Source organism: Pinus tabuliformis, chromosome 3_1 (assembly GCF_031772625.1).
Source record: "Pinus tabuliformis cultivar Carrire ecotype Pingquan chromosome 3_1, CPIR1, whole genome shotgun sequence".
Classification (NCBI taxonomy): domain Eukaryota; kingdom Viridiplantae; phylum Streptophyta; class Pinopsida; order Pinales; family Pinaceae; genus Pinus; species Pinus tabuliformis.
Window position 1 is genome coordinate 862,814,897 of NC_142301.1, and position 20,813 is coordinate 862,835,709.

General features: G+C 32.4%; 1 protein-coding gene across 4 annotated transcripts; it reads left to right on the forward strand.

Moving 5' to 3' along the window:
- The first annotated feature begins 15,334 nt into the window (after positions 1-15,334).
- Positions 15,335-16,970, forward strand: LOC149190308 (uncharacterized). 4 transcript variants are annotated; one of them, XM_089412114.1, is made up of 4 exons: positions 15,335-15,736; positions 15,850-15,966; positions 16,439-16,540; positions 16,756-16,970. In XM_089412114.1, exons 1-4 carry the CDS (start codon positions 15,653-15,655, stop codon positions 16,762-16,764), a joined length of 312 nt encoding a protein of 103 aa, XP_089268240.1. In that variant the 5' UTR covers positions 15,335-15,652; the 3' UTR covers positions 16,765-16,970. The 4 variants fall into 4 exon arrangements, with proteins under 4 accessions (XP_089268240.1, XP_089268241.1, XP_089268239.1 ...); XM_089412115.1 differs by having other exon boundaries at positions 16,442-16,970; XM_089412113.1 differs by lacking the exon at positions 15,335-15,736 and having other exon boundaries at positions 15,743-15,966; positions 16,387-16,540.
- Positions 16,971-20,813: the final 3,843 nt, after the last annotated feature.

The window sequence follows — 20,813 nt, forward strand, 5'->3', positions numbered from 1 at the left end:
TTTAATGATATATATATCTATTATATATATTATATATATATATATATATATATATATATATATATATATATTATATATATATATATATATATATATATATATATATATATATATATATATATATTCTTTCCATGCGTCAACTCCAAACTAAATGAAAAAAGAACTGGATATCTCTTTCATTTTGAGTTACACGCCACTAAAATGTTTTAATCATAATTTTCTTATTCATTTACCAATTATATATATATATATATATATATATATATATATATATATATATATATATATAGATATATATATATATATATATATATATAGTTGAAATCTGGATATTTATCTATACTACTACAACATAGACACACAGACACACACATTCATGTCGTATGTCAACTCCAAGATAAATAAGGAAAAAATTACACATCTCCATCATTCTGAGATATGCACCGTTAAAATTTTTGAATCATTCTTTATAATTTTTTCAATTCTTTTGTATACAAAATACCAATCTTCCCTTTTTTAATATATCTTAAATTCTAATTCATATCAAATATTGAAGGAATTATAAATCTCCATGATGTCATTGAATTAGAAAGCGCAAATTTAAATGAAAAATATCCATCACTTTATTTATTTATTGTTTACACTGAATATGTTCTTGCCATCAATATTTTCTAAATGTCTGGTATGAAATATTATTAATTATTAAAGAAATTTAACATCTCCTTGATATTACTGAGTGGCAAAAAAAAAGTTTAACAAAGGGAAAAAAAATTATATTCAATTTTTTTCTCTTTATAAATGTTAAGTTGATATAAAATACCCCTAATTTGGGTGGGAATTGATGGTTGTCTTGAATGCATTTATCATCACCATGCATTCACACGGAAAGTGGCTCTCATCCAACTTTAATATGCCCACTCAGTATGCTAATCCATTGATTTTCATGATGCCTAATCCGTTGTTCCATATCCTCTGTGTGATCTCCTTGTACTTAACAATAATGCATCATTCACTTGCTTGGTGTTGGAGAACATTATGTATGTCTAAACATTTCTTGGTTCTTTTGTCACCGAAGTTGTTCATGATTCGTCACTCACCCTATCATACTCTTATTTCCTTTCAAAAGAAAAGTTACAATTCCCTCAGTGATTCTAAATTCCTCCTCCTCATTCTCCCACTTAACACTATGGTTCAAGATGGTAGATGTGTAAGCAACGGAGGCAATGGATGTGATCATGATCGTCATCCCCACGCTGTAGATTTTGACGAAAAATTCTAATGTCTTCATTCCAAATATTCATGAAGGCATACCACACAATGTATCCTCCATGGAAGTTGATGAATTAAGGAACATAGGTGGCGGGCATTGGGCCTCAAAAGTTTACTAGCCGGATAGTTATGGAAGAAACAACAAGCCAAAGAAGCTTCCATAAGGAAGGTTTTTAATTCTAATGAATTAATAGTCTCCACGAATCTCTATGGGACCTTATCCACTCCTTCGACATCTCCTTCTCTCCTATCCCACTCTCCCATTCCCGCACTAGCTCCCAAGATGGCATAGACTCCCTTTCAATCTCACCCACTTCCTTGGGGCCTTTCCCTTCGATCATGATTGATGATATGGAACTGAAATGTCAAGTGAGAGGGGCAGCTAATAAGGCACAACCATAGCAAGCTTTGAGTTCTTATGGTTGACTTATCGTTGAGGAGGAGCCAGAAGATGCACTGGCACAATTGTGGCCCAATAGCACACTTGATGGCTCAACAACCTCCAAAGGAAGGAAAAATGTTTGAAGCGTCTTTTTGAATGACTTGTATTCTTAGCCCTAAGGAAAAGTCTCACAGGTTTTTTTGTATTACGATAACCAGTTATGTATGCTACTAACTTTGGATTTGTCCATGAAAAGATATTTCTTTTACCCTAGCTTTCAAGAAATGACCTATTGGTTTCCCCATGGTGGGAAGATGGTCCGAAATCTAGCTCCACCAGAAGAACCGACAATATTATGGTTGTGTAAATTTTGTACATCATTTTTACTAATATGAAGTTCTTGACATTCTTACAAAAAAGAATGTATAAAATTATTTTATTTAAGGTTCACACTGAAATATTTTATATATTATCAACATTAGAATATTATTTCTTGATATGTATAGAGTAGATATTGAAATATACTAGTTGGAATGAATATTCAAATATTTTATCCAATTTTGGTACTGAAATAATTTTAAATAAATGAATTACATATCTTCCCAATATTGAAAAGAAAAAAGACAACAATAATTTTTTTAATTATTTTATATCTCTCAAATTGAAAGAAAATTATGTTAGTTATTATGGACATTAAAATATTTTTTTATTTGCTTACTATTTAATATGAATATTAATTTAAATGTCATCTCAATTTCATCTTAGCTAGTTAAAGAATTACACATCTTCTTTGTACTAAAGAAATAAAAAGCAATTAAATATTTTTTATCATTATTATTAATTTGATGCTTTTTTAATGTAAATACTTTTATTATTTTTCGATCTAATGTTGAGGCACATTATATATTCATACTCGAAAGCACTTATCAACGGAAAAATAAAATTTATTTGGTAGATTATGTAAGGAATATAGTCAAGCATATTGTGATAAATTTCAGTGGCCAACCAACAATTTTCTATTCAGGTAATAAATAACTATTTACATGGGAATATATTATCCATTAACACATTCAAAATAAATTGTATATTACAAGTTTTGTTGTTTTTTTAGCATTTTTTAAAATCAATTTTGCTTGAAATATAATAGAGAGTTTATAGAATACTAAAGTTTTAATTCATTTATATATTCAAAGATTCATTTTAAAGTACAAGAAATCTCAATCAATCTTAAAAATATGTGATCTAATTTAAAAGAAAACAGCCAAAAAAATTACAATCTAAATTAATTTATAAAATATTTTAATATATTTATAAGTAAAATAAACATAAACTATAAAAAAGGTTATTATTAAAACATTGATATTAAGGGATTATTAAAAAAATTATTTAAAAAAAATTAAAGAGTGGGAAAGTTATCATATTTTAGTTGTTAAAGTAAGATTACATATAGCCATCACATATTGCTATCTCTTTATACTACTGTCTTTTAATTCAGAGTTAGTCATCATTATTCATGGAAAGCCACATCAGCAGTAATTACATTGATGGTGGTTAGTAAGGCTTCATACTTGTTTTATAATTATCGTTAATTTTTTTTCTTATTATTTCTAATATTTATTTAAATATTATATCTTAAATTTTAATTATTGTCCTATATGATTAAGTTACATAAAGGATTTAATTTAACATAAAAACCCTAAAATTAATTTTATGTTATAAATACTTTTTTATTATCATTATTTTTATGTATACAAGAAACTAAACATAAGTAAATATCAATTCATAAAACTATAAATAATAATTCACTATTCAACATTAAATACATATTTCAAACTTTCACGGTTATCATTTATCATTTATCATTTTTAAGATAAAGAAAATCATATGAAAATTTTGATTTTCTTGAAAAAAACGATTTAAATGTAAAAATAAATATTATGTTATTAATATAAAATATTTATACATATTTTTAAATTTTAGCATAACTAAGATGTAAAATTGAAATAAAATGCTTTCATTTAAGCATTTTTGTGAATATATAATCATTATGTCAGTGAAACATATAATTTTACGATAAAATTATGTAAATCTTATCACTCAACATTTTTGGGAGTTGTGTATGAAATCCAAAAAAAATTGCCATATATGATTTTTTGTTCTAACTTTTCTATGTCTTTTTTTAATATATTTTAATTTACAAATTATTATTTTAAAAATACATTTTAATTTATAAATTCTTACTTTTGCTTATAGTCCTACTAAACCATAAAATATGAAGTTTACAGTTTTTTTTTTGACTTAGAGTTAATTAATTAATTTATAATAAAAGATGATTTGGTTGAAAAAATTTTCCATTGGAAAAGTGGAAGTGGGAGACCTCCCTAAAATAGAAATAACTATGATGCATGAGTTTGTCGGAAACGCCTAAAAAGCCGGAGTGAAAGCGGTGTTGTCTAAAGTATATCCGTTGATCTGTAAAAAGCCAAAGAAAGCCTCCGTTGATCTGTAAAAAGCCAAAATATCCGCTGATCTGTAAAAAGCCAAAAAGGCGGAAATATCCACTGATCTGTAAAAAGCAAAGAAAGCGGTTGTCTAAAGTATATCCGCTGATGTGTAAAAAGCAAAGAAAGCGAGCGGAAGAGGTACAGAGAATCAAGCATAAATTTCGTTTGTGATATGTTTTCTGAGAAGAGCTTTCATTTGGGTGTTTGTTTTTTTGTGTCTTTGTGGAGAGTCTCCGTCCAAAATTTTTATGTTGACAGAAGAGGATGACAATGGATCTGGACCTCTGTTCGATGCAATTTTGATGATTTCTCTTTAATTAGCACAATGGATTTTGATGAATTCTATTTCTGTTCCAGAAGATCCTCTGCTACATCCAATCGATCGAGCTCTGTAACTGTTCCTGAAGATCCTCTCCTATTTCTTGATTCGGTTATTGATTTAGATATACGCTCTGTCCCTTTGTATGTATATATCAAAGTAAATTCATTTACAAATTCATTTATGATTTGATGCACAGGAACCACCAACCGCCAACGGGAGAGTTGTTATATTACAATGCGCTCTTCTTGCTGCTGCTACGGAAACCCTCATTCTCCTTGTGCTATTCTGTTTCACTACTCCAAATTGGTTTCAGGTAGTCTGTTTATTTCCTTCCTCTGTGTTTATTTAAATTAAATTTAATGTAATTTGTTTTCTCATAAAGTTTCTATTTCATTTTCTTCAACTTAGTTTAACCTCCCTCGCCTTAGTTTAATTGATTTTGATAATTAGTTCGATTAGGTTTCAATTCTATGTTGGCTTTCAAAATCACTTGTAAGATTTTGAGGGTCTCCCTTAGGTTCGTCTTCCGTATTAGTATAAAATCCATTGAGACGAATTTCAACAAACCGACCTAGGAAGCATGAGATCAGGAGACAATGCTTATTTTTGATGAAGCACAATAACTGTTCAATTACTATCCTTCATTGCCATTTTCGATAGATTTCAAGGAAACTGCACTAGCTCTGGCTGTATGGTGGCCCAGCATGTAAAACAATGACTTCCATCTTCATTTAAATCGTCCAGTTTCCAGTGAAGCCCGTAGGAGATCGAATCCTTCCTCCAGCTGTGCAACCCAGATTTTCGCAATTTCAACCAACCTAAGACTATCCTTCATTGCCATTTTCAATAGATTTCAGCGGCAATGTTTGGACCTCATCTCATCTCATCTTCTCGTCGGAGGAGATAAACTTCCATCTTCATTTAAATCGTCCAGTTTCCAGTGAAGCCCGCAGGAGATCGAATCCTTCCTCCAGCTTTGCAACCCAGATTTTCGCAATTTCAACCAACGTGAACACTATCTTTCATTGCCATTTTCAATAGATTTCAGCGGCAATGTTTGGACCTCATCTCATCTCATCTTCTCTTCGGAGGAGATCAAATCCTTCGTCGAGGAGTTTCTAGTGAAGTCCGTATAGAAAAAAAATCAGAGGAGATCAAATCCTTGGACTACGGACTAAGAGATTGTTTCATCGTTTCTATTTCTATTTCTGACAAGGGGATCAAGTTCAGCAAAATCTAATATCACCCAAATCTGAAGGGTAGTCAAATTGAAAGCAATCCATCTATCAATGCCACAAAATCTGTACTACCTAACCAAATAAATAGTGGGCTATTCATCTATAATTGTGAGATTTCCTTCCCGAGTCATCCCTTTCCAGTTGACTATCTATTCTGTTCGGAAAGACGCCGATGCACTATCCCGTTAGTGTTTGTTTTGGAAATATGTAGTTTAATCTTTTACAAATAATGTAGTATAAGACACAACCCATCATTTAACGTCAAATAATGGCGTGATTGTCAAGTTGTGCTATTTGAATTTTTATTGCATTCAAGGACCTATGAACTTCAAACATTAAAAATGAACTTCTTGTTTACGGAACATTTGAAACGCTCCCTCTTCTTCCAGCCTTGTTTTCTGCATTTATGGATAATTTGAAATGTTGACTACTTGTTTATAATTATTTTTCTTCGACTATTGAAATACAGCTTAGTGAACCAATACATACCGACAGTACTGTTGTTTTTGTAACCTTGTGTTTCGGCCACCCTAACCTGATTCGGCCCAATGACGAGGAACATATTTGTAGTTCCATTTCAGAGCAGATGTGCGAGATTATAATATTATTATTATAGCGGAGGTTTTCTGAAGTATTGTTGTCTTTGTGTTATACTTATATTTAGAGGTTTCTAGAATCTATGTTTAAGATAACTGTGATTGTAGTTTATTTTATTTTTTAAAGATTTTATATAGTTAATTTATTGATTTTAAATAGTTTTGGCCATTAAGAATAAACATTGACTTCTATGCGATCTCTTTCAACTGCGTTTCATTATATTTATATAAATCTTACAAATTTTTATTAATTAAATTGTTGTTTTCATATTTACTTATTTCTATTGCAATTTGTTTTTACATATTATTTGTTATATTATTAGGTATATTGATATATGAATTATCATGCTAAAGAATGAATCAATAAGTATTATAAATAAAGAGGTGGTGGTGTAGGAGGAGGTGGATGTGGTGGAGGAGGAGGTAGAGGAGGAGGTGGCAGTGGTGGTGGAGGAGGAGGTGGTCGAGGTGGGGGAGTAGGATGAGGAGGAGGTAGAGGAGGTGGTGGTTGGTGGGGTGGAGATGGTGGGGGATGGGGTGGAGGTTGAGGTTGTGGAGGCGGTGTAGAAGGTGGAGGTTGAGGTGGTTGAGGAGGAGGAGGATGAGGAGGATGCGGAGGAGGAGGACGAGGTGGTCGAGGAGGTGGAGGTAGAGGTAGAGGTGGTCGTCGAGTAGGTGGAGGAGGAGGAGGAGGAGGAGGAGGAGGACGACGATGAGGAGGATGAGGTGGAAGCATAGGAGGGGAAGGAGGTGGTCGAAAAGGTGGAGGAGGAGGAGGAGGCATAGGCAGAGCTGGTGGAGAAGGTGGAGCAAGGTGAGGTGGTGGAAGAGTAGGTGGTAGAGGTGGATGTGGAGGAGGAGGAGGAGGGTTGAGGTCAAGGTTTTGGAGGAAGAGGAGGTTGTTTATTAAATATGAAGCCTTATGTCTTCCTTTTTTTGTTTACTTGAGAAACATAGGAAATTAGGAATCATTTATGGCTTTGTTTATTCTTTGGGTATTCAACATATTTTGTGAAATTATTATTACTTTTTTTATATATCTAATAGTTTAAAGAAAAAAATTTAATTTCCAATTCACTTTCTGGGATGAACGAAGATTCTTGGCTTTTTAGATAATCCAATATTTATCTTGTATTTTATTTTAAAATGTTTATCAAGAAAGGTAAATATGTTCTACTTGGGAAAGGCTAAAGGAGCAATACATGGAATTACTGGAGGTTGAGAGATTGTTCAGTGTATTATGATTTTTGAAGTTGAAATCCCTTGATGATACTTATTCTGTGACATGTTATACTAAGTAATGAACATTTTTCTTTGTGGGCTATATTCTTGAACTCGAAAATTGTGGATTTATAGTGAGTTTGTCTTAATAGATTTTTTTATCATATAGGAAATTAACTTTAATTACATATTTTGTTGTTCAGTCAATCTCGTTGCGCATATTGTGTTATTTCAAAAAATTGTGCATTGATCTACAATTATTACAGTTTTGATTGTAGAAGAAAACACAATAGCTTCTATCATAGTTACACACATGAAGGCGTTGAAAATCTTATAGATGGTGTTGAATGCCCAAATCCTAAATATGTTGGTTTATTTGAAGGGGAGTAATTGGATAACTGTTTTTCTATTAGAGAATCAATGCATAAGAAGGAAAAATCACCTGATGTAGAGGTTCAATGAGGGAGAAATAAACTGATGTAAAGGTTCATTGAGGGAAAAATAATTAATGTATTTTAAGTTCTAATTCATATCAAATATTGAAGGAATTATACATCTCCCTGATGTCATTGAATTAGAAAGCACAAATTAATTAAATGAAAAATATCCTTCACTTTATTTATTTATTGTTTACATTGAATTTCTTCTTCCCATTAATATTTTCTAAATGTATCGTATGAAATTTTATTAAGTATTAAAGAAATTTAACATCTCCTTGATATTACTGAGTGGAAAGAAAAAAGTTTAACAAAGGAAAAAATATTTTAATTTCAAGTTTTTTCTCTTTATAAATGTTAAGTTGATATAAAATTCCCCCTAATTTGGGTGGCAATTGATGGTTGTCCTGAATGCATTTATCATCACCATGCATTCACATGGAAAGTGGCTCTCATCCAACTTTATATGCCCACTCAGTATGCTAATCCATCGATTTTCATGATGCCTAATCCACTGCTCCATATCCTATGTGTGATCTCCTTTTACTTAACAATAATGCTTCATTCACTTGCTTGGTGATGGAAAACATTATGTATGTCTAAATATTTCTTGGGTCTTTTGTCACGCAACTTGTTCATGATTCGTCACTAAAACAGTCATACTCTTATTTCCTTCCAAAAGAAAAGCTACAATTCCCTCAATGATTCTAAATTCCTCCTCCTCATTCTCCCACTTAGTACTATGGTTCACGAGAGTAGATGTGTAAGCAATGGAGGTGATGGATGTGATCATGAACGTCATCCCCATGCTGTAGATTTTGACGAAAAAATCTAATGTCTTCATTCCAAATATTCATGAAGGCATACCACACAATGTATCCTCCATGGAAGCTGATGAATTAAGGAACATAGGTTGCGGGCATTAGGCCTCAAAAGTTTACTAGCCAGATAGTTATGGAAGAAACAACAAGCCAAAGAAGTTGCCATAAGGAAGGTTGTTAATTCTAATGTATTAGTAGTCTCCACGAATCTCTATGGGACCTTATATACTCCTTCGACATCTCCTTCTTGCCTATCCCACTCTCCCATTCCTGCACTAGCTCCCAAGATGGCATAGACTCCCTTCCAATCTCACCCACTTCCGCTGGGCCCTTCCCCTTCGATCATGATTGATGATATGCAACTGAAATGTCAAGTCAGTGGGGCAGCTAATAATGCACAACCACAACAAGGTTTGAGTTCTTATGGTTTTCTTATCGTTGAGGAGGAGCCAAAGGATGCACTAGAACAATTGTGGCCCAATAGCACACTTGATGCTCAACAACCTCCAAAGGAAAGAAAAATGTTTGAAGCGTCCTTTTGAATGACTTGTATTCTTAGCCCTAAGGAAAATTCTCTCATGCTTTTTTTGTATTACGATAACCAGTTATGTATGGTACTAACTTTGGATTTGTCCATAAATAGATATTTCTTTCACCCTAGCTTTCAAGCAATGACCTATTGGTTTTCCCATGGTGGGAAGATGGTCTAAAATCTAGCTCCACAGAAGAACTGACAATATTATGGTTGTGTAAATTTTGTACATCATTTTTGCTAGTTTTAAGTTCTTGACATTCTTACAAAAAAAGTGTATAAAATTATTTTCTTTAAGGTTCACATTGAAATATTTTATATATTATCAACATTAGAATATTATTTCTTAATATGTGTAGAGTAGATATTGAAGTATACTAGTTGGAATGAATATTCAAATATTTTATCCAATTTCGGTACTGAAATAATTTTAAATAAATGAATTACACATCTTCCCAATATTGAAAAGAAAAAAGACAACAATAATTTTTTTGAATTATTTTATATCTCTCAAATTGAAATAAAATTATGTTAGTTATTATGGACATTAAAATATTTTTTTATTCACTTATTATTTAATATAAATATTAATTCAAATGTCATCTCAATTTCATCTTTGCTAGTTAAAGAATTACATATCTTCATTGTACTAAAGAAATAAAAAGAAATTAAATATCTATTATCATTATTATTAATTTGATTTTTTTTAATGTAAATTTTAATTATTTTCCTATATGACTAAGTTACAAAAAATAATTTATGTAACATAAAAACACTAAAATTAGTTTTATGTTATAAATATTTTTTTATTATTACGATTTTTGTGTGTACAAGAAACTAAATATAAGTAAATTTTAATTCGTAAAACTATAATTAATATTTCACTATTCAACATTAAATACACATTTCAAACTTTCCCGATTATCATTTATCATTTTTAAGATAAAAAATATCATATCAAAATTTTGATTTTCTTAAAAAAATAATTTAAATGTAAAAATAAATATCATGTTAATAATATAAAATGTTTAGGCTGATAGACCTTCCTATGCATCAACAATTATCAACACTTTTACCTTGCTCAAGATGTCGAAGGTATATATGTATTATCCATTTTATTAATCTTGTATTGTTTCTTGGGAATGACTGAAGAATTATTTAGAGGTGTTTAACAGTTAATTGATGTGCAGAAGATGGTGTTTAAATCGACCATAGACGATAAGAAAAGCAAAATGAGGGCCATGAAGGCTGTTGTAGGGTCTGGAGGCACGGATAATCATTACCTTTATTGCATATATAGGCAAAATATTTTCCATCGATTTACTAGAGTTTTGATGTTTCATACTCCTTTACTAATGTTGTGATTGCTCTGTTTGAGTGGACTCTATTGAAGTCAACAAGGAGGTAAAGATAACTGCTATGGGAGAAACATATCCTATGTATCTTGCAAAAAAATTAAGGAAATTGGGCTACAAAGCAGATTGTTGAGCATAGGTCCTGCAAAGGAGGAGAAAGAGAAGAAGGAGAATATACCTATTGTGTAGCATGTGAATCCCATTTTACTGGATAATACATATACACGATATTTTTTCCATGGGTTATCGATGGGAACTGGAGACCCATAAGCATTAAATAAGAAATTTTATATTTTCTACAAAAACTTCGTTTATGTTTATCAGATTTTCTAAATAGAAATTTCATAAGAATACTTTAATTGGTTAAAATTTCATTGTGATACATTAATCGACTAAAACTACATTGTAATATATATGGATTTGGATTGGTGTATAGTTATGTTTATAAATATCGTGTATATATATATATATATATACATATATATATATATATATATATATATATATATATATATATATATATATATATATAGATATATATATAGTAAGTTTTATAAGATTATATATTTATTATGTTGAATATATTACCTCAATAATAGGGTGGGGATTTGAATAGGTAATTTCACATTAAGGAGTGAGGAATTGAACATGTAACTTTATATTAAAGAATTCCTTAACAGAACTCCTAATCACCTGAAGACCAATATGGTATATTTTATAATTTTCATTTAAAAAATAAATAAAAAAATTACAAATAGTCTAAAATTAGTAAGTTGAGAATATTCTTTGTCATCAGATGCATTTAAAAGTTTTCAAACTATTTTTTTATTACAACTTTATTGATATTACAAATTCTCATCATTAGAAATGTCACATAAATATTTTTATCACATTTTACTTCTATACTAATATTAGAAATTAGTATCATTACAAATGACACATAAATATTTTGATAACTATCCATATTTATCCCCTATTTAATCTATAAATACATGCTAATTATTAACCATTTAATCTATAAATATTTGTTACTTATACATCTAATTATCCATAAATCTTTGCTGCTTATACATCTAATTATCCATAAAGGTAGCTAGTCTGTAAGAGGATTTTTCTTCTTCATTGTCAAAAATAATATATCAGTCAAAGTGGCACATGTTCGTGTTCCCCTAGAAAATAACATTCCAACATCATCATCATATAATATATGCAAAACCACTTATGGATCTTTAGCACAATTTACTATCAGATAAATAGCTAAAATTGTGAGGGGCACTATTTTATTGACGATTCAATTTCATAAGCGCTTTCTATTCACAGGCAACATGGTCTCATTAATACTTCTTTCTGTAGTTTCGAAAAACTATTCCAAATTCTCATTATTACGCCTCGCTTTAGCCATATCGTCTGATTGATAACCAAGGTCAATCCTAAGTGATCACTAAATTCAGTCATATGTGGAATCGACGGATCAAGTTTTACTAGAATCAAAACCTTAGTCTTTGGTTGAATTTTTGGTCATGCCAGTTTTTAGAATTGGTACAACATTATAAGGACAGAAAAATCTTTATTTATATTGACAAATTTGACCAAAATTTTATTAAATTTCAAAAAATTACTTATAGCTAAAAGAAAATACATTTTTTTTTCAAAATTTTGAAGTTAGTATTAATTAATTTTCACTTACAACTAAAAAAAATTGTTCACATTACGAGAGCTAGAGAAGTTGTATTAAAGAATAATATCATAGGAAGTTGGAGCTAGAAATCTTCTAGTAACCTAATCTAGACAAGTTTACCCAAACCACCTTAACAATCCCTCTTTTAAACTTGACTATGGGAGATTAACCTGGTCTCAATCATTCATTAGCCATCTCACATGAGATGTCACATTCCACCCTTCAAGCTAGGATACTAGTGGACCTGCAACCCTAGTACTTATTCAAGTGGTCCATTTCACAACTTGGTGACTCCATGCTCCAATGCACTACATGTATGCCTCGTCAAAGCCTTATAACAATCCATAATCCTAGACATCACGTATGTTTGAACAACATGCCTTACATCGTCCTAGGGAAATGCACTTTTATTGAACCAAAACCCTTAGGGTGTTCACACACCCCTGCTATTATCACACCATTACCACTCTCAATCACAAGCTAGCTCCTTCATATGTTCAAAGACCATTAACTCTCTAGCCACATCTCTAGCTTTTTTTATCCCTGCCTTCACTTAATCTCTCTTTCCTTACATTCATACTTTCAGTTTCCCTTCCTATCATAAACAAATTCCACAAAGCTTTGACAATTTTGAATCCATTACATTTTGTTATTCTAATATGCTCTCACAGTGGCTCTCACTTTGGCTTTGATACTAGTTGTTAGGATCACTAAACACCTAGAGAGAAGTGGTGTTGTCTAAAGACACTCCTACTAGAATCTCACTAGTCAACTAGAAAGACACTCTTGCTAGAATCCCATGGGTCACTCATACCAATTAACAAAAAATCGACTCCATTAAAAAATAAAACCATGGTGAAAACTATAGATTGTAATAAACTTGGAACTGAAAACCACTACTAATTTGACCAAGTAAAATTTTCGCAGATTATCTTAACAAACTATGTCTAAATAATAATATAAATCTAATTAATGTTATCTAACGAATTTTCAATAACAAAATTAATAAGTATGTCAACTTTAAAAAATAATACCTTTTTCAACTAGCAAAAAAATTCAAAAAATTCTATACAACATTAGACATCTAATGAATTTTCAATAACAAAGTTAATCAAGTATATCAACTAGTAATTATCTCAAAAGGTACAAAGAGAGGCCGATAGAATTATTAAATTGGAATTGTTGAATTTTTCTAGAAGAGTTAATTGGTTTGTGGAAAACCTTGTTTTCTTGGACTGGATCATTGTGCAATTACTTTTCTTTAGATGTTTTCTTTATATCTATATTAGAAGGAACGCATTGAATGTCTTATTTCATTTTAAAGTTAATTACCCAAAATCAAGAAACCTCTATAGATGGCCAAGCATATACAAAGCTTGCTAGTGACCAAGGCAATAACCACCATGACTATCCCCTACCAATATATTTCATTGAAAACCATAATTGTATATTGCATTTAGAAGGTCAAAACATAGTATTAGAAAACATGTTGATATATTGCTATTAAAAAGTTAATTCCATTAGAAACCATGATATTATTATTATATTTTATAAAGAATAATATACATATATAGAATGATACTACATTGAAAACCATAATTGTTTAGTGAGATTAGAAAGTCAAAATATAATATTCGAAACCATGCTAAATATGACATCATTGTTCTTTATTAAATTTGGTTTGTGATAGTGTATTCGTTTGAGCATAATGCTCATAAGCATAAGCTAAATAAAATTAGGTAACGAGGATGCACATAAGCATAATGCCAAATCCTATCATGTGAATTCTTTAAAACTCTATGGGTTTGGCCTAGCAACCCCAAGGCACCTACACTTCTATTTGTGGTCTCAGCAATTATGTTATATATTTTTAAGATAAGTTATATATTTGATTTTGGGTAATTAACTTACTCTAAAATGAAATAAGACATTCAATGTGTTCCTTGTAATATAGATATAAACAAAACATCTAAAGAAAAGTAATTGCACAATGATCCAGTCCAAGAAAACAAGGTTTTCCACAAACCAATTAACTCTTCTAGAAAAATTCAACAATTCCAATTTAATAATCCTATCGGCCTCTCTTTGTACCTTTTAGGAGAATTGCTAGTTATACATATTTTTAAATTTTAGCATAGTTAGAATGTAAAATTGAAATGCAATGTTTTACGTTACCTGTTTTTGTGAATATACAATCATTTTGTCCGTAGAACATAAAATTTTATTATAAAATTATGTAAACCTTATCGTTCAACTTTTTGGCGGCTGTGTATGAAATACAAACGAAATTATCATGTATTTTTCTCTTATTTTAAATTAAAGATATTCTTCTAATATATAAAACTTTATTAAATTTTTATATTATCTGATTTTTTGTTTTAACATTTCCATACATATTTTTAAAATATATTTTAATTTATAAATTGTTATTTTGGAAATGTATTTTAATTTTTAAATTCTTACTTTTTACTTATAGTTTTTTAAAAATCTTAGAAAACCATATTAATAATAATAATTAGAAAACAAAAAAACTCCAAAATAAAAATGTGAAGGATGTTGAACGTTACCTAATTTTCTTGAATTAGAAAACGACATGAACACAAACACAAATAGTAAGTTTTTTTTTGAAATAATTAACCACCACATCAATTAATTAATTTATAATAAAAATGAGTTTGGCTGAAAAAGTTTTCCGTTGGAAGAATTGGGAGTGCGAGTGGGAGTGGGACTATAGACCTCCCTAAAATAGAAATAACTATCATGCATGAGTTGGTCGGAAACGCGTGATTTGTAAAAAGCCAAAGAAAGCCGAAATATACGCTGATCTTTAAAAAGCAAAGAAAGCCGAAATATCCGCTGATCAAAGCCGAAATATCCGCTGATGTGTAAAAAGCGAAGAAAGCGGAAGAGGTACAGAGAATCAGGCATATCATTTATAGAGAATCAGGCATATCATTCATCTATTTTAGGTTAAAGTAAAACGAGGCGGAAGCACCTATAAATTTTAAATTTCGTTTGTGATATGTTTTCTGGGAAGAGCCTCCATTTGGGTGTCTGGTTCTTGTGTGTTTGTGGAGAGAGACTTTATAGTTAAAATTTAATGTCCAAAATTTGTATGTTGCCAGAAGAGAATGACAATGGATTTGGACCTCTAGTCTGTTTCAGAGAATCCTCTGTTGGATGCAATTTTGATGAATTCTCGACAGAATAGATCCTCTGTTGGATGCAATTTTGATGAACTCTCGACTTTCTGTCGATGAGCACAATGGATTTTTATGAATTCTCGACTTTCTGTCGATGAGCACAATGGATTTTTATGAAATCTCTTTCTGTTCCAGAAGATCCTCTGCTACATCCAATGGATCGAGCACGATTGATTTGGTCTGTTCCAGAAGATCCTCTGCTATTTCTTGATTCGGTTATTGATTTAGATATGCGCTCTGTCCCTTTGAATGTATATATCAAAGTAAATTCATTTATCATTTTATGTACAGGAACAACCAACCGCTACGGGGAGAGTTGTTATATTACAATGCGCTCTTGTTACTGCTGCTACACAAACCCTCTTTCTCCTTGTGCTATTCTCTTTGCCTATTCAAAATTGGTTTCAGGTACTCTGTTTATTTCCTTCCTCTGTGTTTATTTAAATTAAATTTAATGTAATTTGTTCTTCTCATAAAGTCTCTATTTCATTTTCTTTAACTAGTTTAACCTCCCTCGCCTTCACCTTAGTTTAGTTGATTTTGATAATTAGTTTATCTTGTTCGATCTAGGTTTCATTTATGTCTTGGCTTTCAAATTTGTGTTGGTTGCAAGAACAAGTATAAAATCATTTTTCCAGTCTCGCTTAGGTTCAGCTTCCAGAACAAGTATAAACTCATTTTTCCATATTAGCGTAAAATCCATTGACTTCTTGATACTAATTTCAACCAGCCGACCTCTAATACTAATTTCAATTACTTGAATACTATCCTTCATTGCTCCCTGACATTACGCGTGAACCATGGTCTTCGTTTTCTTCTCTGCTCTAGGGCTTTCATATTATCTGTTTGTAACGAGGATTGATCCTAAGGCTGTGCACAGAAGATTTGTGAAGCTGAACGAGAAACTTCTAAAGGCAGCTGTCAAACCCAACGCTTGTACAAACATGGAATTCGCAGATGCCACCAGTGTGTGACAGATAAGGTATGCTAAGTAGTGGGCGCTTGGAGTTGATCAAACGTTCAAACCAATTTGAATGTAGATGCCAAGTAGTGGGCGTGTATTTGTCAGAGGCAAGTTTGTTATATTATCTGACAATAAAGAAGCATCTGACACTCATAATGCCATGTGTGTCTGTATTGCGCTCCTCCAACGTTCAATCCACACCGGAAATACGTATATACGGTGGAATGTTCCAGATGGGTTGATCCAACGTTCAAACCTGAAATTCAGGTATCCGGTGTACGGTTCCAGGTGATACAAGCCGTTCAACCAACTTGGTAATTGGCTATATATATCTCTTTCGAAGTTCATTTATTTGAATGTAGATGCCAAGTAGTGGGCGTGCTTTTGTCAGAGGCAAGTTTGTTATATTATCTGACAATAAAGAAGCGTCTTACACTCCATAATGCCACTTGTGTTTGTATTACGCTCCTCCAACGTTCAAACCCCACCGGAAATACGTATATACGGTGGAATGTTCCAGATGGGCTGATCAAACGTTCAAACCGGAAATTCATATATCCGGTGTACAGTTCCAGATGATACAAGTCGTTCAACTAACTTGGTAAATGGCTATATATATCTCTTTCGAAGTTCATTTTGTAAATGGCTATATATATTTCTTTCGAAGTTCATTTTCTAAATCGTAATGTCGGAGTGTATAGATTCAATATCATCAAGAACCCTTGGGTACCCACAATTTTGATATTTGATATTTCTAATCCAAATTAAAAAAAAAAAAATAAACTTCTCGATTTTGTTATAATCTTGACGTAATTCTGTCAGGCCAGGGTAACTCCACATTGAACGAGAGAAAACACTGATTGATTTTATTCATTAGCTAACACATTATTTATACATATACAAAACGGATCAGTTCATCTTCTAGATGACTGTCCAGCTTCACCTCATCCGTTTCGGATTAGGTGTCAACATTCCCCCCCTTAATCTGAAGGGATGTTGGTGAGTCCAAGCATCATTCTGAATCTTTCAAGCTTTTCTCTTCCAAGCGCTTTGGTGAAGATGTCTGCAATTTGCTCGTTTGTGGAACAATGACGGAGATGGATTGTTTTGGCCTCAACATGATGTCGGATCAGATGATATTTAGTATTGATGTGCTTAGTACGATCATGGAACTTTGGGTTCTTGGCCAACTTTATTGCAGATGTGTTATCAATCATGAGTGGAGTTGATTGTATTTGTTTTACCTGCAAATCTTCAAGAATTTTCCTGAGCCACACAATTTCTTTCGTTGCTTCAGCTGCTGCCACATATTCTGCTTCTGTTGTGGAATCTGCTGGTACTGATTGTTTGCGTGATCTCCAGGAGACAGCTCCTGATCCAAGACTCATAGCATATCCTGAAGTAGATACCCCAGTTTCTTTGTCTCCATCGAAGTCTGAATCAGAGTATCCAATCAAGTTGAAGTCGTCCACCTGTGTATACTTGATTCCAAGGTCTTGAGTTCCCTTCAAGTACCTTAGAACTCTTTTTGCAGCAGACCAATGTCCTTCACAAGGCTTTTGCATAAACCTTGAGAGGATTCCAACAGCAAATGAAATGTCTGGTCTGGTAGTAGTGAGGTAGATGAGACTTCCTACAAGCTGTCTATACTTTGTTGCATCCTCAAATTCTTTTCCTTCAATAGATGTGAGCTTCAAGTTTTGTTCCATTGGAGTAGAAAGGGGATTGCACTCTGTCATGCCAAATCTGTTTAACAAATCTCCAATGTATTTCTTTTGAGAAAGAAATATGGACTTTGGATGTTGGGTTACTTCAATGCCAAGATAGTAGTGAACATAGCCCAAATCAGTCATTTCAAAAAAATTTCCTAATTCTTTCTTTATGGATGCAATATAACTTTCATTGTTCCCTGTCATTAAAAGATCATCTACATATACCACAAGATATACAACTGTTTTGCCAACTTTCTTGACAAATAAAGTTGCATCATCAAGATCAAAATGTTTGAAGTTGAGTTTCAGGAGATGCTCAGTTAGTTTTTCATACCAGGCTCGTGGTGCTTGTTTGAGGCCATACAAGGACTTCACAAGTTTTCATACTTTCTGTTCATGTCCTTTCACAGCAAATCCTTCAGGCTGGGACATAAAAACATTCTCTTTTAGATCTCCATTCAAGAATGCAGTTTTTACATCCATTTGATGGACTTTCCAACCGTTCTGAGCAGCTAGTGCAAAGAGTGTCCGGATGGTGGCCCATTTTGCTGTGGGACCAAAAGTTTCCTCATAATCGACCCCTTCCTTTTGTGCAAAACCTTTTGCCACAAGCCTAGCTTTGTGCTTGTCAAGTGAGCCATCAGCTTTGTACTTGTTCTTGTAGACCCACTTGCAGCCAATTGGTTTGGTTCCAAATGGAGGATCAACCAGCTTCCAAGTGCCATTCTTTATGAGGGCATCATACTCCTTCTGCATCGCTTCTTTCCATTCATCATGAGAAGCAACTTCTTTGAAGGAAGTTGGTTCAAAATCTGTAGACAAGTTCAATTCACAATCATAAGTAACATCCATATCAACAGGTGAATTAGAGTTATCTACATCACCTCCATCTTGTCGGTTTGAATTTCTGGTTCCTGTTTTTCCAATTTCATCAGGATGAACACTTTCAAGTGTCTTTGTCAGCCACTTTGGGGGACCTTTCTGAGATGGTCCATGCTGCTCTGTTGATTGAGTTGGGTATGAATCAAGATTGAGTCTCCCAATTCTATCAATTACATCACTTAAAGCATCATCCGTTGTTGGAGTGTCATGCAGGGGAGATTGTTCTTCAGAAGAAGATTCCACATGTTGATCTAGTATAGGAATCCCCCTTCAAGATGTGGAATCTGATTATCAAACTCTTGGAATGATTTCGGTTTTGTGAATCTATCCAAGCGATCAAGTTGCCGCTCAACAACACTGTCTGATTTGGATGATTCAAGAAAAATGACATCTCTAGATAAAACAAACTTTTTATTTACTTCATCATAAAGGCGGTATGCTTTAGATGTGTTTGAATACCCCAGGAAGATACACTTACGACTTCTAGCACCAAGTTTGTTTCTATGTACCTTTGGTATTAAAGCATAACAGGTGGAACCAAATATCCTGAGATGTTTTACCGAAGGAACATGTCCATACCACAATTCATAAGGAGTCTTGTTTCTTATAGCACTAGATGGACATCTATTCTTTATATATGCAGCACATAGAACAGCATCAGCCCAAAACATTGTCTTTACATTTTTGAAGAAAAGCATGGATCGTACCATATTCAAAATTGTTCTGTTCATTCTTTCAGCTACACCATTCTGTTGAGGATTATAAGGCACAGTTGTTTGATGTTTAATCCCATGTTGGCGAAGATAGTGTTCAAATTCATTTGATGTATATTCTTTTCCATTATCAGTGCGAATAGACCCAATATGAGATTGTGCATCATTTTCAATCCACTTATGAAAATTCTTGAATGTTTGAAAAGCATCAGATTTGTTTTTCAATAAGTAAACCCAACACATTCTGGTGTAATCATCAATAAATGTCATGATATATTTATTTCCATTTGCAGAAGAAACAGGCATTGGACCACATAAATCTGAATGAATAAGTTCAAGCTTCCTATGTGCTCTTGAATGTGAATCATGAAAAGACAGTTTGCTATGCTTTCCTAGAATGCAAGCATCACATTGTTTATGTTTTCTAGGAATTGTAGGCAAACCAGCAACACCATTTTTCTTCAACAAACGGAGACTATCATAGTTTAAATGTCCAAATCTAGCATGCCATAATAAACTTGATGGAAGTGCACCTTCTTCATGATGAGAAATATATGAGAAATGTTGTGCATGAGCAGAGGTTCCTTGCAGTTTAAGGAGTCTTTCTTCTTCTATACCCCTCATGACAAGTGAGTGGTCAGATGCCTTTCTTACCTCAAGCTTGCCATCAAACATGTGAATGGAGTGACCTTGCTGGCGGATGTGGACCAGGGACAGCAAGTTTCTCTTCAGCTGTGGGAGATATAGAACATGATCCAGAAGAAAGTCTGGAAGACCAGGCAGTTTAAGCCTGATTGTGCCAAGCCCTGATGGCTTGATTTTTGACTGATCTGCAAAGTATACTGCTCCATCAACATTGTCAGTGAAATCTTCAAAGAAATCTCTCCTATAAGTCATATGACAGGTTGCTCCTGAATCAAGCAACCAGTCATTTTTCGAAGAAGCAAGTGAAGCATTAAACAAATCTTCATTTACTCCAATGTT